Source organism: Lytechinus pictus, chromosome 13 (genome assembly GCF_037042905.1).
Source record: "Lytechinus pictus isolate F3 Inbred chromosome 13, Lp3.0, whole genome shotgun sequence".
In the NCBI taxonomy this organism is placed as follows: Eukaryota; Metazoa; Echinodermata; class Echinoidea; order Temnopleuroida; family Toxopneustidae; genus Lytechinus; species Lytechinus pictus.
This window is the reverse complement of record NC_087257.1, coordinates 27,853,378-27,875,465: the sequence shown is the minus strand read 5'-3', so window position 1 is coordinate 27,875,465 and position 22,088 is coordinate 27,853,378. Positions and strand designations below refer to the sequence as shown.

General features: G+C 37.7%; 1 protein-coding gene across 2 annotated transcripts; it reads left to right on the top strand.

Annotated features, from left to right (window-relative positions):
- The first annotated feature begins 14,732 nt into the window (after positions 1–14,732).
- On the top strand, positions 14,733–19,036 carry LOC129268068 (uncharacterized). Of its 2 annotated transcripts, XR_010295536.1 has the most exons (3): positions 14,733–15,270; positions 15,586–18,546; positions 18,862–19,036. XR_010295536.1 is itself a non-coding variant. In XM_064108814.1 (2 exons), exon 2 carries the CDS (start codon positions 15,810–15,812, stop codon positions 17,418–17,420), a length of 1,611 nt encoding a protein of 536 aa, XP_063964884.1. In that variant the 5' UTR covers positions 14,733–15,270; positions 15,586–15,809; the 3' UTR covers positions 17,421–18,847. The 2 variants fall into 2 exon arrangements, 1 of the variants encoding a protein (XP_063964884.1); XM_064108814.1 differs by lacking the exon at positions 18,862–19,036 and having other exon boundaries at positions 15,586–18,847.
- The last annotated feature ends 3,052 nt before the right edge of the window (positions 19,037–22,088 follow it).

The following is a 22,088-nucleotide window of genomic DNA, read 5'->3' as shown; positions in this document are numbered from 1 at the left end:
GCGAATGACAATGATTTTCTCATGATATGCGAGAGAGTTATCTTTTGTTAAAATATATCAACTAAGCATGTGGAGGCACAGTGGCCTAAGTGGTCTAAGGCGCCTGACTATAGAGACATGACAGTCTGCGGTTCGATACCCGGCACGACACTTATGCCCATGAGCAAGGCAATCAATCACTAGACAAGTGCTCTTTTATCCTACATTAAAAATATATATGTTAGGTTTTGAACACTTGCCATGTTTACAAAAATACCCACAAAAAGTCTATTTGTATATCCAAAGCTACACCTACCAACATTCCAAAAAAGGGGCGGACGATTTACTGACATATACAGTGCGTCCCAAAAAAAACTATACACTTTTGAAATGGCTGCCAAATAAAAAAATGTACCACTTTGGGGGAAAAGACTTATAGATATGGAAAGCCTATAAAGTCAACTTTCAAATGACACCAAAAAGTTGGAAAACTATTCATGCTTGAGCGAGCACTGCCCACTGAAACAAAGGGTATGAAAATTAGGGTGGGCTGGAATTAGCCTTCCAATTTCTTTTAGTTTTTTTTGTTTGGTACTTGCAAAGTTGATGGTTATTTGGTGAATTAATGATCAGTTGTGATCAGTTTGTTGTTTGTGAAAATTTAATGCGTTATTAAATTGAAATTTAATGCATGAGTGATCATGAATTGGGTGCAGCATTTTGTCTTATCATGTGGGTCTCAACAATGTGTTCACGACAGTCAGGAGAAGAGGGGGTAATATGACTTAGGTAGGTGAAGTACGTTGATGGGATAAAGGTCAACAGAACATTTAGCAACCCCTCTCTCAATCTCACCCCCCCCCCCGCTTATCTCCTCCTGAGAGACTAAGCTCAGCTAAAGTAGGATGGGCAGGAATTAGCCTTACAGTTTTTTTGAGTGGTTAGTCCTTTGGAACTTGTTAAGCTAAATTAATGAGTGAGATAAGTTTTGGTTTCTTAGGCAAATTTCATGAGTTACTAAATTGAAATTTAATGCATGAGTGAACAGGAATTGTAATTTTATTGTTGCATATTCATCTTGTGAACCTCAGAAGTGTGTTCGTGAGGGTCAGAGTAATGTGATGGTACCCGTTACAAGCAAGAGGGCGAGATATGCTAAGACTTGGTTAAAAGGGCATTCCTCTTCTTTTTTTTCCTTTTACAATTTAAAAGTCATATGTACCCTCCCCTCTCCACCTCCATTTCCCAGCCCCCCCTCTCTCTGTCTCACTTCCTGCATCATTTGTAGCCTATTCAAAACTTAACTGCCAAGTGACCGGTGGCTGATGGTCAGTTTTTTTTTTCAATGATTACCAAGAAATTTAATGATTATGATGATTAATGAAATAATTAATTGAAAAAAAAACTGAATGTTTGATTGATCACATTGCACATTGAATAAGTTGATTTACTGATAAATTGTTGATTAAATGATTGATAGGAAAAAGTTGATGTCCCAATTCAGAATTAATCATTAAATCAACATTCTGCTCTGGACTTCACGCGTACATGACAATAGCCATCAGTCTCTCAACAGGAGGGAGGGCGGGAGAGAGGGAGGGGGCGGGGGCTGAATGTTCTGTTGACCCTTATTCCATCAACCTACTTCTCTGACTTAAGTCCTATCTCACCCCCTATTCTCCCGACGCCCATGAACACATTGCTGAGATCCACATGATAAATTTGAAATGCTGCCCAAAAAGAGATCCAAATGATAAAGTTTAAATGCTCCCCAAAAATTGTAACTTGTGTTCACTCATGCATTAAAGTTCAATTTAATAATTTATAAAATTTGCTTAAGCAACCAAAACTGGTCATGGTTGATCATTAATTTATCACATCGCCCTTAACTTTGCAAGTTCGAAAGGATTTGCCTCTCTAAAACTTACATAAATCGGAAGGCTAATTCCAGCCCACCCTAATTTTCATACCCTTTGTTTCAGTGGGCAGTGCTCGCTCAAGCATGAATAGTTTTCCAACTTTTTGGTGTCATTTGAAAGTTGACTTTATTGGCTTTCCATATATGTAAGTCTTTTTCCCCAAAGTGCTACATTTTTTATTTGGCAGCCATTTCAAAAGTGTATAGTTTTTTTTGGGACGCACTGTATATCGAATCCTGAATAATAACTACTTGATATAAAAATTAAAGTAAACATCTTTATTTCTATCTACAGTTCGAATTAGTTTAATGAAAGTCGTATCTTGATGTCATTAAGTTGTATTGTGTGATTACAATAAAGCAACTAGAACTACTGGGATTAAACGATAAAACAGCTGGCCATAAGTAGGTCGGTATACCAAGACTAAATCAATCAGGTGTAACGGTCCCTCTAAGATGATCAAAATGGGAATGATAGATTATATAATCATCACAACTGAACTAGAGCATGGTGTTACAAGGTCCCGAACATGTACACCGCCTTTGTAAAACCGGTTAGTATTAGATTGAATTTAAGTATTCATGGGCATAAATGACATAGGTGAGATCACCCTGAATTCTAGGGCCATCGGGGAATATGCCGAACATGAATAATAAAGAAATCGTTTCTCACTCAAGATGACAGAGAATTTATACCTCGCAATCCGAATGAGCACATTCTTACCGATCCCAAAGCCCAAGCCAAGGAGAATCGTATTAACTTTTCATCTTGAAATTCGGTTATTTCGAAGGAGGTCATTACTACACTTTATCTGACAAAGGTTGTCATCATGATTACGTATGTTTACTCGAATTACTTCTTTAGAAATATCATAATATTCGGCCCGAAAATAGCTAAACCAAAGAATGGCATGATTTAATCGTTTGGTGAATCATAATGGGTCTGTATTCATGATTTGATACCGGGACACACGAAAGATTTGTGATGGATGCTAATGTTGAAAATTTGTAAAGGCACACAGTTCCATGGTAATGCTGCGAAAGATCGCATAAAACAGAAAAGGGATTCGAACGCCAACGAATTACTTGTCGTGAATGTTATTTTTCAGCACAATTTTAAGAAAAATTATTTTGCAAAAAGTTCCTGCATCCCTCAAATAACAGAAAAAAGGGAGCTCTCGAACCTCGCCTTGGGAATTTACGAAGCACACATTTTTTTCATAATTCGAATTGTACACAAACTTTGCGTTCTCGTGAAAATATCCATGCCACCATCTTAAAGGTGGTTTGAGTCGGGCTATTGCATACAATATAAAGATAATATTTTCCCGTCATCCCAGAAGTTATATCCTTGAACATTAATACTGTCCCCATTACCCAAAACCCAAGAAAACAAGCACAAATAAACCCTCACACACACTCACACGCCCACACGCCCACACCCCAACCACTCACATACGCACACACTCACATATCGCTCAAGTCCATAACCCTTCGTTGGCAAGGTTGGTCGTGGAATCACGGACTCAAGGGTACAAAAAGTACGCCATGCGGGTTGAACTCTGATCGCATAATACCCCCCTTCTCTCCCTGGCAGTGCCTATCCGGCTGCTCATGTTGATCGTTGGTATAGAATACTCATTCAATGCTTGGCTAATTGAATGACTAATTTGCCCAATGAATGGGCTCTTCATGTTCCCCTGAGAGACAGGGATATAGAAGGTGGATGGGGATGATGGATGTGGAAGAAGAATGGTAGGACAATGAGAAGAGTATAAGCGAGGGGTAGAAAGACTCTTGTCGAATTTGAAGAAAGACGCTTAAAATGCTCTCGTCTTGTTTCTTTCATAAGAGTAATGATGTGGATAGAGGGATCAGTAAAACATGAATATTTTTTATTTTACCCAAAAAAGTATTTGCACCCTACCAGAAAAATACACCTCCTTCCAAACTGGCATGACTGGTGCTCTTAGCACCTTGAATTCGACGCATGGTTTGCCATACTAGAGTCTCTCAGTTTGCGTCTGAAAAAATGCATCTCCCAGCCTGAACATCCACAACACCTACAGTCCCAATGATATAACACGGTCATGCCATATTTCTAGTATGATCAGATTCCATGGGAGCTTGTCTCTGTCTAAATTCTAAAAGTTTTACTAACCCCTACCATTTGAACAAAATTGCAGTAACATCGTTTCAATTTCCTAGACAGAAATTAATAATCAGGAGCACCAATTTTTCATCGAATGACCGTCGACGCACTTACGTCCAATTTCAACTCACGGTTAAATTGAACTTGCTTTGTTCACGATGGTTTCCTGCAGAAAGCCGCTGGGAATTATTACTTTACATTTCATGTATTGATATTTTCAGCAAGAGAAGAAGAAAGAGATGAAAAGCCCGGGAATACGGGTAACCCGAGTAGCTGAGGAAAGTGAGAAGAGAAGACAATGCCATGAGATTGATCGGTCGGAGGATGTTTAGTCATACAGTGAGACATTGGAAGTCACATGGATGAGGACAGATAGGAAGAGAGAGAGAGAGGGAGACAAGGGAAGACATTGAGATGAGGGAGGTGCGGATCCAGGATGAAATAAATGCAATAATGTTGAAAGATTCCTCCCATAAACCTGAAAAAAGGTAAAGAAAGATTAACGGTGGAGGGAACGAGATAGAAAGATGGAGAACAATTCAAACCAAAATACAATATTACAAAACGAAAGGCTTGTATTATTGAGTATAAGACCAGACGACTGGCAGATGTTAGTTCTATAGGGTGGATCTTATACTGATTAATACTTTATCCAAAACTGCAAAAGACGCCATTTAAGCGCCATACATAACTTGATTTAGACCACTGTCGCCGTATCATGTATGTACTGATAAGCTGCTACTCTAGCGATAAGGTAATTCCACACCAGCAATGCTATTCTTTTACCTTAAGAAATAATTTTCTGTGACTATTTTGTTCCTAGTCTTTTGTATAACCATTCAATTTTATAAAGGGTATACCTCTTTGTTTCGCCTGTACTCTTTCATTATGACAATGTCCCATTTACATCCAAGCTATTCATGCTTATAGTCCAATCATCAGTTCTGGACAATTAGAATGATCAGGACTATTAAACAATTATAGTGATAACATTGGCTACAGTTTTTAAATGAGGATATTGTTAGGCTATTGCGAAATTTTCCAATGACCATGATAACGTGAATGTTATGATAAGCATGATCGAATCATTGAGTTTTCGATCCTACTATACACAGTCATTTGAATTTATGATAGCGAGGAAGCCCGATGCGTTGTCATGTCTTGATGTTGGATGACCATGAGACAATAATAATAATACATTTCTCGATTCATTTCAGCGCCATTTATCATGTTTATTCTCGATATGACTCATATTTTTTTCTGGATTGGAGCTTAAATCTCCTGTATATTGGAATAGTCGACAGTTTGGAAGGTTCTCTGAAATCTCCATAGTCTATGTCTATACAAATATAAAATAATGACACTCATAACATCAGGGTGAGAGTTTGTCAGAATCCCACTCTTCATTAAATCAACAGATATAAGATCTATTCTATAAACTCTTAAAATACTGTATTGATACTTATGAGGGTCTTTATGAAAGGAAGGAATTTGCAATAAATTATTTAAAATATAAATTGAAATTCACTTGAAATTAACTTCTACTGTGACATCTTTGGTAAGAATTTCTGGTGTAAGAAACATAACATATTTGAAATAAATCGTAATATTAATAATATATACATTTACCAATCTATAGCATTTTTCATGCAATGTGCAAAAAGCATTCAGATTTAATCCCAAACCGTGGTGCTTGTGTGTAATTTAATAACCCAATTATTTCTTCACATTTCTTTTGGTAATTTTAAAATGTTTCTTTATTAAAAATGAAATCAGTTTGCTATCCATTCGCATTCTTGAAACATTATCTCTCTTGTGTATCTGCCCGACTTTTACTCACTTCGCTCCCCCCCCCCCCCTCTCTCCCTCTGTGTTTCTCTCTCTCTCTCTCTCTCTCTCTACTGCTGGGACCAAACAAGCAATAATTCACAATGAACAGATTGGATATTTGAAGCCGAAATTAAAGAAGCGAGGCATTAATCAAAAGGCGTAGCTCAGGAGATAACTTGAACTGAAATAAACACCCACTTATCATGAACATGTCCTTCCCAAATTGCCCGGATCGCGGTAAGCATTTTCTAAAAGCACGCTCACATATGACCAGAGAAAATGTGTCGCTTTTCATAAATCTTTTTTTTAATACCACTTTCTGAAATAGTTTATAATTCATCCATGTACAGTTAACTCAACTTTGAGTTCTTAATTAATAGATAACGATGACCGAATGCAATGATATATAATATTATTTTTGATCGGAGGAATAAAATTATTTTAGAGTGTCAAATTCTGAGCGAATGACACTTAACTAAATCAATATTACGTAGACCTATGTGTTTGCGTATAAGAGGCAACTCGCTCATGACGCCAAGAAAAATCTGCATCCTTTAATCTTTGAAAGATTTAGCTCATCATGTATAAATAAATTTACCTCATTTTAGTGTAATTTTTGTCACCCACTTTACATTAGTTTTTACTATGACTTATCAATTCAGCTTAAATATTGGCATGACTGTGAACATGTTTCATCTTTTGGAAAAAAAGTAAGAGAAATTGTGTTAAGATAATGATTTTCTGACTAATATAAGGTAAACCATGGGCCGACTACTACACAATATGGTATTTTTTTGTTCCTTTGGAACACAAATATCGTAACAACTTCCCGCATCATATGTGGACAATCTCTAATTGCTGGGAGCGGGTTAATACTGAGAGGTTATTTCAGTCATTTGAAACTAAACAAGAAGGGTTGATGCGTGCTCGGTGCCTTAATCCAGGGGCTTACGACTCATCCCGAGAAGAAATAAATAGCCCAAATGAGTTTTCATGGAAGCGTCATGGGTGAGAGAGATAGTTGATGGAAAACAGCTGGGGCATGTACCCATTGACTCTAATTGTTTCAAGATCCAATAGGTGTCTTAAAATCACGGAAGTGTTGTATAAAAAGCTTCATGATTAAGGGCGGTGGTACATGGGGCAGGGGCGAGTGTCTGTTCCCGACATGCTATTTTTAAGAAGTAAAAAAAAATACATTAGGGGACAAAAAGGAAGAAAAAGAAAAAGCAAGCAATAAGAATATAAGATTACAGATCATGTGACTCTCTAATATCCCGTGACTATTCAATTCAGCAAAGATATGACGTCACATTTAAAGTGATTATTTCACTTTGTTCTGATTTAAAAAAAAAATCCTCAATTTGGTTCCTAAAAATGGGCTAATCATTAGGCTTATAGTCTAAACATACGATCCCAAAAGTTTCAAAGTATCATATCTAAAGGAACTAATTTAAAACTTTGGAGAAGTAAACCAAAGTTTGAAAATAATTGGGGGTTGGTTTCAATGACTATGTGTATACAGCGAATTTGTGCACAGCATGACCTGCATACAGTGTGTACAAGTATACACCAAATGTACAGTGCAGCATATTATAGTGTCTGTATAGGAGATACACACAGCAGAAGGCAGGCAACACAGCCAACGGGCTTTTCGAATTGGAGAAAACTGATCATAAGCTGAACCCGTCTACCAGTCGGTTTTCAACATCAGGCTAATAAATTGCTTCTTGTATCTAAACTAGAGTTTCTCATCTTAAATTGTGGCCTGCTTCAGGGTTTTTGAGGAAAAATACAGGCACTCATACACATGTTTCAGCTCACAAAGTGAAACGATCCCTTAAGGCGTATTGTCCCCTATCAGAATATCCTGACGTCGCCCCTGTTTGTCCGTTGATTTCAATTGGTATTTGCTTTGAAATTTTGGTCATTACGATCAATTATGGACAAGTATCTAAACCTAAGATTAATTTCCGAGCTACAAATTACCTGGCTTTCAGTACCTAATATTTTATAATGTGTCAGTCAGGTCGGTTAGGCGTACTCCGCATTTTCGTTATGTATTATACATAGTCTTAACCCCTTACTCATTAAACAATAAAGAGCATTTATTTCTCAAAGGAATAGGGTAATTAAAAATGCGACTTATAATTCGGATTATCAAAATAAATGAGTCACTATAACGAAATATCGTCCTGTGTGTATATTACGATCTAAAGCAGATGTGAAGTTAGTACGGAAAATCTTTATTATCCTTTCAATCTCCTCTTTGTTTTCATTATAGTTCTTTTCTTTCTTGTTCTTATTTATAAACGATTATGTGCTACGTATGTGGGTTGAGGATTTGGATTATGGTATGGCCCTTGTCGCGTTTGACCTGAAGAAATATTGAGGTCGGGGTTCGTGGCGGCACTGATGCTACTGAGAAATGTCTAGATATATCATTGGTATCATGGTATTTGTGTCACTATCCAAGTGAAGGGGTTACACAGTCGATTACCACCTCCCCTTTCTCTTGAACAGCATATATCTCTACTGGAAAGAATACAATGTCCCACAGTGTGTTCACAGTGTGGAACACAACATTACATGACTTTCACACTGTTAAACTTGAGCATTTCAACGGTGCGAATCAAACAGTCGACCGTGTGAACACGCTGTGAACAGTTACACTGTCGAGGTGTCCAAAGTGTGAAAATATCATCACACTATTGAATTTGAACATTTGAACAGTGTGAATAATATTTTCACCTAGTCCACTATGTGAACACACTGTAATCACACTGTGTGACACCGTGCACCTTCCAACAGGAATGTTTGCTGCTCAATCAAATCAACCATGTCAACGCCTGTGGCACATTTCTTTTGTGTCGAGCATCAGGTAAAAAGTAAATCATTACTTCCAACATCCCCAAACTTTTATATAGAACTATCTACCACTAACTATAATTCCAAAATTATTCAGATCTATTACAATTCATGTATTCTCAAGTAGTCATCGGATACTTTGTAACCAGTGACCTGGTTCGCAGCAACGTATTTATCATCCGAAAGAGTTAATTTAAGATTTGGTTCCTTGTGATTTGCAATTCAATAATGTGAGGAATACCTGTATCATGCATTTTTAAAGTCTATATTACACTACAGTGGATACATGACAGCTAATGAAGATTACTGACCTTAGCCTTCTAGTGAGGGGAAATGAGCCTTAGAAATTCAAAATAGTCAGTGATAGTTAGCGGGGAAAGTAAAAGATGGAAAGAGAAAAAAAGAAAGAAAGAAAGAAAGAAAGCATAAGAAGAATGATAGAGGAAAAGGATATGAAGAGAGAGGGGGAGAGAGAAACGGAGAGAGGGGGTGAGAGATTGACTGGAAGAGTAATGGGAAGTTGAGAAAACTGCTGGAGGTAGTCAATCAGAGAGAGAGGGGGAGAGGGGTAGGGAGAGAGAAAGAGAGATAGAGAGAGGGAAAAGGAAAGAGAGCATTAGAGAGAAAGAAAAGAGGGGGAGAGGCGGAGAGAGGGGATGGAGTGGATATCAATGAGAGACGCTGCACCATTTCCATGTATCGTTCTGATCTAAACGAGTTTTGGTCTCCTATTTCACGCCCAAATCGATACATGAAATGTAATAGGTGATACGAGAGGACTTCTACTGTTTGGAGTGATCTCAAGATATCTCAAGATTCCTCGAGTTTATCTCCCAAATTTAGAGGGTTCGCATTTATTCGCATTTAGTGACACGGGGGTTGATAGTGACTTTATCTCTGAGAGCCAGCATTTTGCCATAGTCATGAAAGTGCGCTAAGACTTCGACGGGTCCGATGGTTGTCTCATAGTTCGATTCGATCGCCGAGTCGTTAGTAAGATTAAGAAGACCTTTGCGTACAAATATGATCGCACCTGAAGTTTGGTAGTATTATTAACCATAGGTTTAGGTAGAAAGAATGATGTGGCACACAGCTTCTATGGGACCATCTTCACAAAGGGTGTTTCTTAAAGTCAGGCATACCTCCGAACTATTAAATCATATTAATGAAACGACCACAAGTGTCTGTGACATTAGCACTGGGATTTCAACGAAAAACGGTGAAATATTCTTACAGACCGAGTATAATATCTCTGTATTTTTTCATCCCATGTAATTTTATGGCTTGGGGCATCAAAAATCAGGAATGATAAAAAAACCCGTCTCATCATCTCTCGACAAAAGATGGTGCGTTGTGGCCCAGTGGATTAGTCTTCGGACTTTGAAACAGAGGGTCGTGGGTTCGAATCCCAGCCATGGCGTAGTTTCCTTCGGCAAGAAACTGATCCACAATGTGCTGCACTCAACCCAGGTAAGGTAAATGGGTACCGGTAGGAAGTAATTCATTAAAAAGCTGTGTGCGCTATGAACGCCTAGCTTAGCCGGGTAATATAGGAGCGCCTTGAGCACCTAACAAGGTGGATATGTGCGCAATATAAATACCCTATATTATTATTATTATTATTATATTATCATGATTAAATTATGGGGAAAAGTTGATCTGCTGAACAGTACCCGCTCACTGAAAAGAATGTTTAAAGTTATTCCAAGGATTTATGACATAGACTGGTATATGTCCAATTACGAGCCTTCTTTGATGAAGCTGGGCTGGTTAGTATCGACAGTATGCTTTGACGGCGTCGGAAGGTTGTTTAGATCTTAAAAGGTTTTAGGGATAAAAACGGTGACGGATGGTACTCCATTACCTCTCATCTTGCGATTATCACAAATCATTCAAAGGGTTCATTATGAAAGGTTTTTATCCGCGTGTCTCTTTCACTTCCTTCTTCCTCCAATTCTTCTTCTTCTTCCTCCTCCTCTTGTTCTTCCTCTTCTTCTTCTTCTTTCCTCTTCTTCTTCTTCTCCTTCTTATTCTATTCTTCTTCTTCTTTTCCACGTTTACTTTAACGTTTTCTCGAATATTATTCACAGGAGCAGATATAGAAGGCACAATTTATATTTTCGCTTTTCTTTCTAGAGTTATGACAACATTACATACATGTTTATGATAATTTGAACGCTCCTCCAATAATTCTTTATATTAATGAACGATTTTTTATTTGCTCGGCCTTAATAACCTTAATCCTCTTCATATAATCTGATCGACCAAGAACCGACTTATAATCCACGAACGCTATTCAGTCATGCATGCTTTCCGCCTTGTCCTTGGAGTATACTACGTTCGAGCGGTATGTTTGAAGTCTAGCGCTGAAATAAAGGTCACGATTGCATCAAGTTTGCTTTTTATTTGCTAATAATTCAACTTAACACGAAGATACCATCCAAACTTCTTGGAGGTCACGGTGTTTTCCCCAAGAGAATACGTTTCCATCGCCCGTTATTGCTTGAATAGCAGAGCTGAATCTTAAAACGTGTAAAATAGGGTCGGTATTCATCAGCTTTAATACATTCATCTTTCTCCCGCCTATACATTATACATTAGGGAGGTTTCTCACCAGCTACACAGACACTATCAGGAACGTAGCGAACCATGCCCTTGAGCAGTTTCGACCATGACTCTGGACAAATGACATATTTGCAATTTTTCGTCAGCTCCGACACGTCGGACAAAAGTGCTGTTCCGATTCACCAATTTTCGACAAAGACCTCCCACGTTTTTATTGTGACTTGACTTGCATTTTCGATGTATTCGCACCACAAAATCATACATTATTGCTAAGAATGTGAAAAATAAATGACTGCAAACAACACCCAATTTTATTCCATGTACTTTGTTACAAGTCAACTCTCGTAGAGATGAATAAAATCATATTGTTTCAGTTAAAGGTATCTTGAAAATGCATATTCTTTCTTCTTCCTCCTCTTCTTCTCCTCCTCCTCCTCCTTCTTCTTCTTCTTCTTCTTCTTTTTATTATTATTCTTCTTCTTCTTCTTTTTCTTTTTCTGCTTCCTTAGTGTTTTAAACAATATGAACAATACTAAATGCCACATCATCAAAAGTCAAGAGACTTGTGTAATGTAAGCATGTCTTCAATATAGGCCGGCTAGAATAATGAAAGACAATCCATGTAATGAAGGGAGAAAGAAGATCGTAACACTTACAGATCTAACCTTGATTCGGTGTGCAGGTAATTACCAATCACTCATCTTGCATCGGTCACACCAATGATCCCATGTTCATGACCGATACTGCGTACATTGGTTGATAATACAATCGTTCGGTCGGTAAAACGTATCGTTTGTTGTGACTCTGGCATTGTCTTAGCTTGTCTCAAATGTTAAAGGTTTAACATGGATACCACCCTAATGAGTGCGGCACTGTCATCTGTGAGGAGATTGAAAATTACCGTGGGTGAAGAGGGCTGAGGAAGAGAGGAGGACTTGGGAGGAGGAGGGGGGCAGGGGGGGGGGGGGTATGGTGAACGACGTGGACCCGAAGCACAATGCTTAATGATAGATTGTACGGTCGATCTTTACAAGTGATTGCCCTTGATAATCAATTCAATCAACGGACTACACTCTAGGGTGAAAGTGCTCCATAAGTGCCATTATGTGTACAACCAATTACGTTGGGCATTTCTTTTAGGCATTTATATTTATGCAGTGTGATGAAAGTTTTGCCCATATTACATGTTCTAAAGCAATTGCTGCTTATTTGTTTAACCCTAGTGGACAATATGCTTCCCGCATTGGGTAAAATACTGTCCCAAATTGGTTAGACACATAATTACCCTCATGGTGATTAAATTTTTTTTTTTTACAGTGTAGTCTTACGTTAAATCGCTAGATTTGTGCAACTGTCCCTAGTGATCAATGGCGTTCTCTGCGATCTTAAACATGTTAGAGCGACTGTCAAAGGGTCCCGCACAAGTAGCATTGCCTTCGCGCGCAGACACATAATCGAATACACACACACACACCCTCGCACGCACCATCCACACCCTTACATAAATACCCACTCATCCCCCCCACACACACTGCCTCTCACACAAAATCAAAATAATCAAACTAGAGATTACACTCCACCTATCTACCAGGCCAATGTCAATGATGGGGGGGGGGGGTACAAGCTTCCCCTTTCTCAATCTTCTTAAGAGTGAAATCTGCTTTCTCTGTTTCTATCCATTATATGATTCATGCAATTACAAATAATTCATCTGCATGTGTATAACAAATACACAGTGCCATATGCCACTATCAGTACATCAGAGGGAAGGCTTGATTACGTCACAGAATAGCCAATTTGTATTTGATCAAAAGCTGAATTAAGTGACATGAATCTACTCTTAAGGCCCTATTTTATTCCAACAAAAATGGCAAGTACTGACTGTGCTGTATGTCTAACATTTATTTCATTTATTCCATTCTAGTGAAAAATATAAAAACTGACTGTTATTTACTGGCAGTACAAACTGAACTTGACAACTTTCTCGCGTATGGGATAAAGGTCGGACAAAATATATCGATATGATGTAGTCTCCTGCCTATTACAAGCCATATATGGCGCCATCTCTAGCAGACTGGAATATGCTATCACAACTCCTTCATTTTAGATGGGATCCTAACGACAACTTATGGCAGTCTCCCTTCTGCGGGTCAAATAAAATCCAGCAAGCAGCCTTCTGGAATTACCATCAGAACGAAAATGGAAATGACATTAATGTCAATTGGAAAAGTGGGTGGCTCACGAACTGCTGCGTAGATCGTAAATCCAGTCCCCATTTTCAGGTGGATATATAAAGAGAAAAGGAGTCATGATATATTTAATTTGTGTACACTCAGCTGTTTGAATGTTGACGTACGACAGTGGAGCTACTAACAGATACGAAAGTGGAGAAGCTTGTTAGCATGGAAAAATTGCAGGAAAATATATATAAAGCTGTTCAAGACAATGCTGCTGCCGTTGCTCCTTTACTCCCACAGTTTCAATTTATTTACTTCTTATCCTACAACTTCCATGGATCTATCGCACTTGTGCATATCCACGCTGCTGCTGTTGCTACTACTACTACTACTACTACTACAACTACTACTACTACTACTACTACTACTACTACTACTACTACTACTACTACTACTACTACTACTACTACTACTACTACTACTATAGTACTACTACTACTACTACTACTACTACTACTACTACTACTACTACTACCACTACTTCTACCACTACTACTACCACTACCACCACTAATACTACTACTACTACTACTACTACTACTACTACTACTACTACTACTACTACTACTACTTCTACTACTATTACTACTATTGCTACTACTAATACTACTTCTACTACTACTACTACCACTACTACTACCACTACTACTACCACTACCACTACTACTACCACTACCACTACTACTACCACTACTACTAGTAGTACTAGTACTACTAGTAGTACTACTACTACTACTACTACTACTACTACTACTACTACTACTACTACTACTTCTACTACTTCCACAACTACTAGTACTACTACTAGTAGTAGTACTAGTACTACTACTACTACTGCTACTACTACTACTACTACTACTACTACTACTCCTACTATACTACTACTACTACTACTATTACTACTACTACTACTACTACTTCTACTATTACTACTACTACTACTACTAGTAGTAGTAGTAGTACTACTTCTTCTACTACTACTTCTACTGCTACTACTACTACTACTACTACTACTACTACTACTACTACTACTACTACTATTACTACTACTACGTCTACCACTACTACTGCTACTACAACGGTCTAATTTCAGTTGGTCTAATATCAATTCGTCCAATTACCAATTCGTCTACTATCACTTCGTCTACCAACAGTGCGTCCACTATCCACATGGTCTTGTCACTGCAGCAGTGTGCAGTGAGATATATGTAATTTCTAGGCTGTTTACATTTCTTGTTATATGTTGTTTAATTGAATTTCCACTTTCCTAGATGTTTCATTTCTGCATTTCTGCATCTTTTTCTTAATCCTTTTCTACATAAAGTCCCATAGGGCAGGTTATGTGTTAATGTATAGGCATAGAGAAAGCCAAGCCAAAGAGCAAACTGTAGGTCCACCCTACATTGTTCCGATTTGAATATCTTAATCAAGTTCATTGTCTGGTTTTCTGTTAAGACATGGTCAGAGTACCAGCAACTCTAATTGGGAAACAATAACTTAAGAACATAGCAAAAGAATGATCTATGTTGGTTCAGTTTCTGCATGCTTTATATATATAGAGAGAAAAAGCTTTCAGCTATCAGTTTTATCAAAGTTTTCAGAGAGAGCGACAGAGATTCAGAGAAAGAGATAGAACTCCTAAGTTGTGCTTTTGACAAGCTTCTCATCTAGATTTTACAAGTGTGCTATATAAGGTGTAATCTGCTTAAAGCCTCCAATTGGTAAGTTATTTCTTTCAGTAATTTAAGTATTATGTAATGCGATATACATGTAACTCTGACATACTTGCGATGGATCGTATCCGTTAATAGACATATCGACTGTTATAAGAAAATAGTTATATTTATAAGTATATCTAATTAACCTTTAAAGTAATGTAGATCAATACGTATTACATTTTGTTATAGTATTAAGAGTCCTTGGTAGTATAGTATTTGTACGAATAGTGAAGTTTATTCTTTAGTGCTTTAGTGATTAGTTTCAGTTGTTACACATACATTATGATTTATTATATGTTTCTTTGTTTGTTTTTGCAGTATTTTATCTCAATCTTGGTTCGTCTGGGATGATGAAATAAAGCACCATTTCACATAAGCCAACGCCATTTTTGTGAATATATTTCTTTTGGAGTGTATTGACTTTGAAACTCCGCATTGGTTACCAAGGGTAAAGTGCGGCAGTCACAATAAAATACAAGTGCTTAAAGCAGTTCGTGACAGACACCAGCAGTCCTGGCTTTTAGGAGAAACTGAGAGGGAAGATGTCGGCTATAGAAGAGTCTAACTTAGTAGAAGAGATACGTGAAGATAGATCTCCTCGAAGTGAGATAAGTGTTCACAGTATGAAGAGTAGAACTAGCCAAGTGGCTAAGAGTCATGCAAGTTCTCTTCAGTCAGTGAAGAGTGAGAGACTGTCCATCAAGAAACATGAAGCCTCTCTTAAGGTTAAGCAGTCATTTGAAGATGACCATCTGAAACTGTTGCAGCAAGAAACAGAAGTCGAACAACTTTTTAGAAAGCGACGGATAGCTCTTCAACAGCAACTAGATAAGGAAGAAGCTACCTTCAAACGGCAACAGAAGGAGATTGCAATGAGAAAGGATCGCCTAGCTAGACGCGAGCGTTTAGCTCAATTGACTGCCATAAAGCAAGTATTAGAGGAATTTGAAGATGAAGAATTGGGCGAAAGTGATTCAGAGATTTCATTTAGAGGAATGAGAAAGGAAGAGAAGAGTGAGGGAATGCAGAGATTATTTGATTCCCAAGAAAAGATCCACCCCCATCAGTCAGAAAAGACAGGAGTTCATCAGAAAACCGAGGCAGTATCTGATCTCAGTAACCCATGGGTGCCAGCTGGGTTGGACAGTTTAGTATCATCGTTAGAAGCTTGTGTAGCCCAAATCACCCGCATTGCTATTGGACAAAGTGAAGTAAGTAACCAGTTGGCAGCAACTAGCCAACTACCAAATATCGATGTTCCAATGTTTAGTGGTGAACCGATGAATTATCCTTTGTGGAAGAATGCATTTGATTGCATGGTGGATGCTAAGCAAATCAGTGACTCTAATAAATTGAACTACTTGAACACCTACGTTTGTGGAAAAGCTAAAGAAATTGTTGAACACTATTTGTTATTAGGAGAGGACGATGGTTATCAGAAGGCTCGTGCGGAAATTGATAGGAGGTTTGGCAACCCAAGTGCTCTCAGTGTTGCTTACACCAGAAAGCTCTGTTCGTGGCCACGTATTGAAAGTAAAGATGCAAGTGGATTGAGAGACTTTTCCGACTTCTTGCAGAAGGTCTTGTCAGCCAAGACGAAGGTCAAGAATCTAGGAATCCTGGACTTTCCCCAAGAGAATGCAAAGCTCGTAGCAAAGTTGCCAGAGTACTTGGAAGATGAATGGCGAGAGGAAATTGATAGATGGCGCGAAACTAATAGCCCCCAAAGTTATCCATCGTTCTCGTGTTTCGTTGGTTTTGTGAAGAAAGCAGCTGACAGAGCGAACATTCCTGAGTTGGAACCTTTAAAGTTAAACCTATCAAGGCGATCTCCAAATGGAAATGCACGGATCTTTTGCATCTCTGGGCTGGAGGATGAAAGCTCCATATGTCCTTTCTGTGATGGAAGCCATCACCTCGAATCATGTTCTAGTTTCTTGATGAAATCTATTGAAGAGAGGAAATTATTCTTTTTGAAAAGAAAGTTGTGTTTTGGTTGCGCTCTTACAGATCAACATCGTGGTAAAGAATGTAGAAACAAGAGAGTGTGTAGAATCTGTGGAGGTAGACACCTTACATGTCTACATGAAGATAGGTCAAAGAAGACAGAAGACCAGGGAATTCCCAATCAAGGAGCCAACAACACAAAATGAACATTTGATTTGATTTGATGTAATTCGTTGTTTTCCACTTTCTTATCTCTTTCAATCTCTTCTCTCCCTTTTCTTGTTTCCTTTCCATTATTAGTCTAATCATTTCGCTAGAGTTGTCATTTCAGTTTTTCATATGGTTTCGATCTTTCCTGCTTTTCTAGTTTTCTTGTTCACATTCTAGTCTTTATCTTCTTTCTAGTTTTATAGCTCTCTTTACTTCCAGTTTTTCTGTACATATGCATTAGTAATTGATTTGATTTCTTTTGTTTGTTGAATCTGCTGGCATGCATGCAGTTACAGTATATGATTTTATACTTAATGCTTAATGGCTAATATTTCTTAGTGTATCCAAAGTAGTTTAAGAAGATATGTCTTAATTTTGTTGTGCCTGACAGCAACGGGATTGGAATGTTATGGTTCACATTTTTTGTTATTAAGTTCAATAATGATAGGTGATCAGTTAAAGTATCTTACATGTATATATACGATTTTGAGTTTATTGGTTGATTTTAGATATTCAGACATAATTGATGTTGTGTGTGTTTAAGTTAAGTAACTGATGGCAATCAGTTAAAGGAGCCATGTCACTGCAGCAGTGTGCAGTGAGATATATGTAATTTCTAGGCTGTTTACATTTCTTGTTATATGTTGTTTAATTGAATTTCCACTTTCCTAGATGTTTCATTTCTGCATTTCTGCATCTTTTTCTTAATCCTTTTCTACATAAAGTCCCATAGGGCAGGTTATGTGTTAATGTATAGGCATAGAGAAAGCCAAGCCAAAGAGCAAACTGTAGGTCCACCCTACATTGTTCCGATTTGAATATCTTAATCAAGTTCATTGTCTGGTTTTCTGTTAAGACATGGTCAGAGTACCAGCAACTCTAATTGGGAAACAATAACTTAAGAACATAGCAAAAGAATGATCTATGTTGGTTCAGTTTCTGCATGCTTTATATATATAGAGAGAAAAAGCTTTCAGCTATCAGTTTTATCAAAGTTTTCAGAGAGAGCGACAGAGATTCAGAGAAAGAGATAGAACTCCTAAGTTGTGCTTTTGACAAGCTTCTCATCTAGATTTTACAAGTGTGCTATATAAGGTGTAATCTGCTTAAAGCCTCCAATTGGTAAGTTATTTCTTTCAGTAATTTAAGTATTATGTAATGCGATATACATGTAACTCTGACATACTTGCGATGGATCGTATCCGTTAATAGACATATCGACTGTTATAAGAAAATAGTTATATTTATAAGTATATCTAATTAACCTTTAAAGTAATGTAGATCAATACGTATTACATTTTGTTATAGTATTAAGAGTCCTTGGTAGTATAGTATTTGTACGAATAGTGAAGTTTATTCTTTAGTGCTTTAGTGATTAGTTTCAGTTGTTACACATACATTATGATTTATTATATGTTTCTTTGTTTGTTTTTGCAGTATTTTATCTCAATCTTGGTTCGTCTGGGATGATGAAATAAAGCACCATTTCACATAAGCCAACGCCATTTTTGTGAATATATTTCTTTTGGAGTGTATTGACTTTGAAACTCCGCATTGGTTACCAAGGGTAAAGTGCGGCAGTCACAGGTCTAATTGCCATTTCGTCTGATATCCAGTTGGTTCAATAGCCATTTAGTCCAAATACCATTTGATCTAATTGGACTAAGTGTTAATTGGGCGAAATTAATGAAAATAAAATGGATATTAGACCAACAGGTTATGAGACGAAATGATCATAGATGAACTCGTGACTAGACGAAGTGATGATTGGACCAAATGATTGTTAGACAAAATGTTGATTGAAGGAATGTCATTACATTAAACGAAGGTAGACCACGTGGTGAGTGGACGAGTTGGCAGTTTACCACTACAACTACTTTAGATTATTATTAAAAAAAAGTACAATTTTTTTAATTACTTAGGAGGTTATCCGTAAACGATGGCGTCACGAATAGAATAAAAATAATTTTTAGAAAATACCACATTCCAAAAGCGTCCTCACTCCACTATGTATTGGTGTGTCGTTTCACCTAAGGGGTAAACCCACCACTCCAACCACCCCTCTACCGCCCCCCATCCCATCGGCTGCTTCACCCAACATGGCCTCTGGGTAACCAGACTCATTCCAGTCACTTACATCTTTTATGTATCATGATGACACGTTAGTGCTCCAGGCTTCCACGCAAGGTTTATCTTATGAAAATTCATCGGGCTCCTTCCCTCTTGAACATTCAATTTCTATGACTCAAATCTACATAGCTTCGAGGAAGATTCTGTTTTTCTCATCAAGATTCATCAGGAATTCCATATTTCTGGCCATATCTTCGCACAAAACTATTCCATTCACCGTCCTGTATCTTTGATCATTCGTATGTTTGGCCAGATAAAATTGTAACACGTTCTACATCAACATGAGCGAGGCAAATCAAGATAGGTGATACGATTACATAGAACAATTATGGTAATGTAATACGTTTCAATTAACAAGCTCGAATGCAAACGCTTATTTATTTCGTGTTGATTAAGAACATTTGTGGTCTATAATTATTATGAGCAACATGAGCCTGCCGAATTATTTTCTTTCCAACACGCCAGACAATTAGTACTTATTAGATGGTGATGATGATTATCGGATGAGCGTAGAGACTCATAATAATTCGTTGGTGAATATGGTGAGTGACGGAGTAAAGGCAGATGGTAGATAAAGTAAACATTGTATTTTAGTTTGAAAACTAGGCGTTACTATCTCATCATACAGTATGGCTAATTATTTTGAGACAAGGAGAAAAATCGCTTTACATGCATTTTTCATGAATGTGAACGCGCTCCTTTATTATTATGTTTTACTTTTAATGCATGCATGTTTTGTTTTCTTCAGTTATGCACATGAGTAAATAAATGTGCGCCTGTTTACGCTTAAGCATGTTAAGTGTAAGATAGTGTACAGTTCAACAAACTTTTATCTTAGATAGTATGCAGTGGTGCAGTAAAGCACACTTTAATTTTGCGCATGCGCCAGAAAATGATGACAATCATATTGTTGAATGAATTCTCGACCAAAGTTTCTAGCTTGAGTTTGTTGAGAAATAAGGAAAAAATAGATATCAGCTTGTATTACTATTTGAAGAGTGAATCACGTGATCCACCTTTAACCAATCGGACGGCTTCGTTTTTATCTAGCACATGCTGGGTGTTTGCCATTTGGTACAATGTTCATGTTAGTATGCTGCCTTCCTATAACATAAAGAAACATGAATAGATGCAGAATTGATCGCTACCTGACCCCCATAATGATGAGAAGTGGCCCCTTGACGCATGAACTACATGTCCCTCCTGAATGACAATTATCCATAATTCAGGCACCCCTCCAACCGCGTAAAAATCATCAATATTTCATGCGGGTTGAATATTTCATAAGAAAGGTACAAGGCGCTTCGATACTATTTTCACGGGGTAAGAGAGCACTTTCATTGATTAATCGCTCTGTGTTATCATGACCATGCCCTGGGACAAGGCTAACTTTTATGTTTCTTAATAAATTTCAGATTCGCCGTTTTTATACAAGCATTCGTATCGATTTTGCTATGATGGGCCTATTCAGCTTTAGGAAGAAATGAAAATAACGTTTTCACAATGCGATTGAAGCAGCATTCAAACATTGTGTCGACGAACATTATCATAACATGCATAACGAGAGGCAGACGATTTTATCGATGTGTCTGACTTTTTTTCTTGGTTGAAGGGCAATGAATCCAATATTTTGATGAATCTTGGCAAAATTACATTTCTAAAATCGTGCGAAAATTTCAAAGGAAAAGGTAATGGAAATGGTCGAAATGTAACATAAGAGAGAAAGGGGAGAAGGAAAGAATGTGATATCATAGCCAGAAAGAGGCGGGGTAGCAGAGAGAATGAAAGAATGCTGGAATGGGTGAAGGGGGGGGGGGGCGGGGTAGATTGAAATAGATTGATAGATGGAGTGGGGTCAGAGAAATGAAAATATACATGTTGATATGGTCTGGGAGAGATAGAGAAAGAAGGAAAGAAATTAAGAAAGGAGGTAAGAGAGAAACGGAATGAGAGGAATCTCGCATGTCTTCAATAAATCCTTGCAAGGAGTTGAACAGGCAGTTGGAAACAGACGCCGGTAAAATCATGGACCTATGGTAAAATAGAGCCTAAAGGTTCCATGCAAGCTATTAGTACATGATTCAATGAATGGCCGGAATATCATGCATATTGAACAATAAATGCGAATGATATTTGCCATATAATCTTCAAGCATCATGGGACATTCAAAATATATATTTCTACATTTCATTCACCAACATAGCTTATATTCTACATAGGCCTATTTGGCGTAGGCCTATAGATTAGGGCAGTTGAACCCACAAGAGTTCAGCGACCAAAGAGAATCGGGTGAAATATTTTGATGTTATTCTCTGAATAGTCTGTAGAGATTATAATCACAACATTAGATTTTCATTTTTTAAATATCACAATTTTCGCTCGCTCGTAGTTTTCTTTCATACATGTTTGGCTCATACGCCATGTTTGGGCCCCTTCAATTGTTTTGGCTCATTGTCCCACCAATGAACATGCCATAGGATGTATCCATAAACATTTAAAACACCATAAATCTTGAGACAAAATAATACATTCAA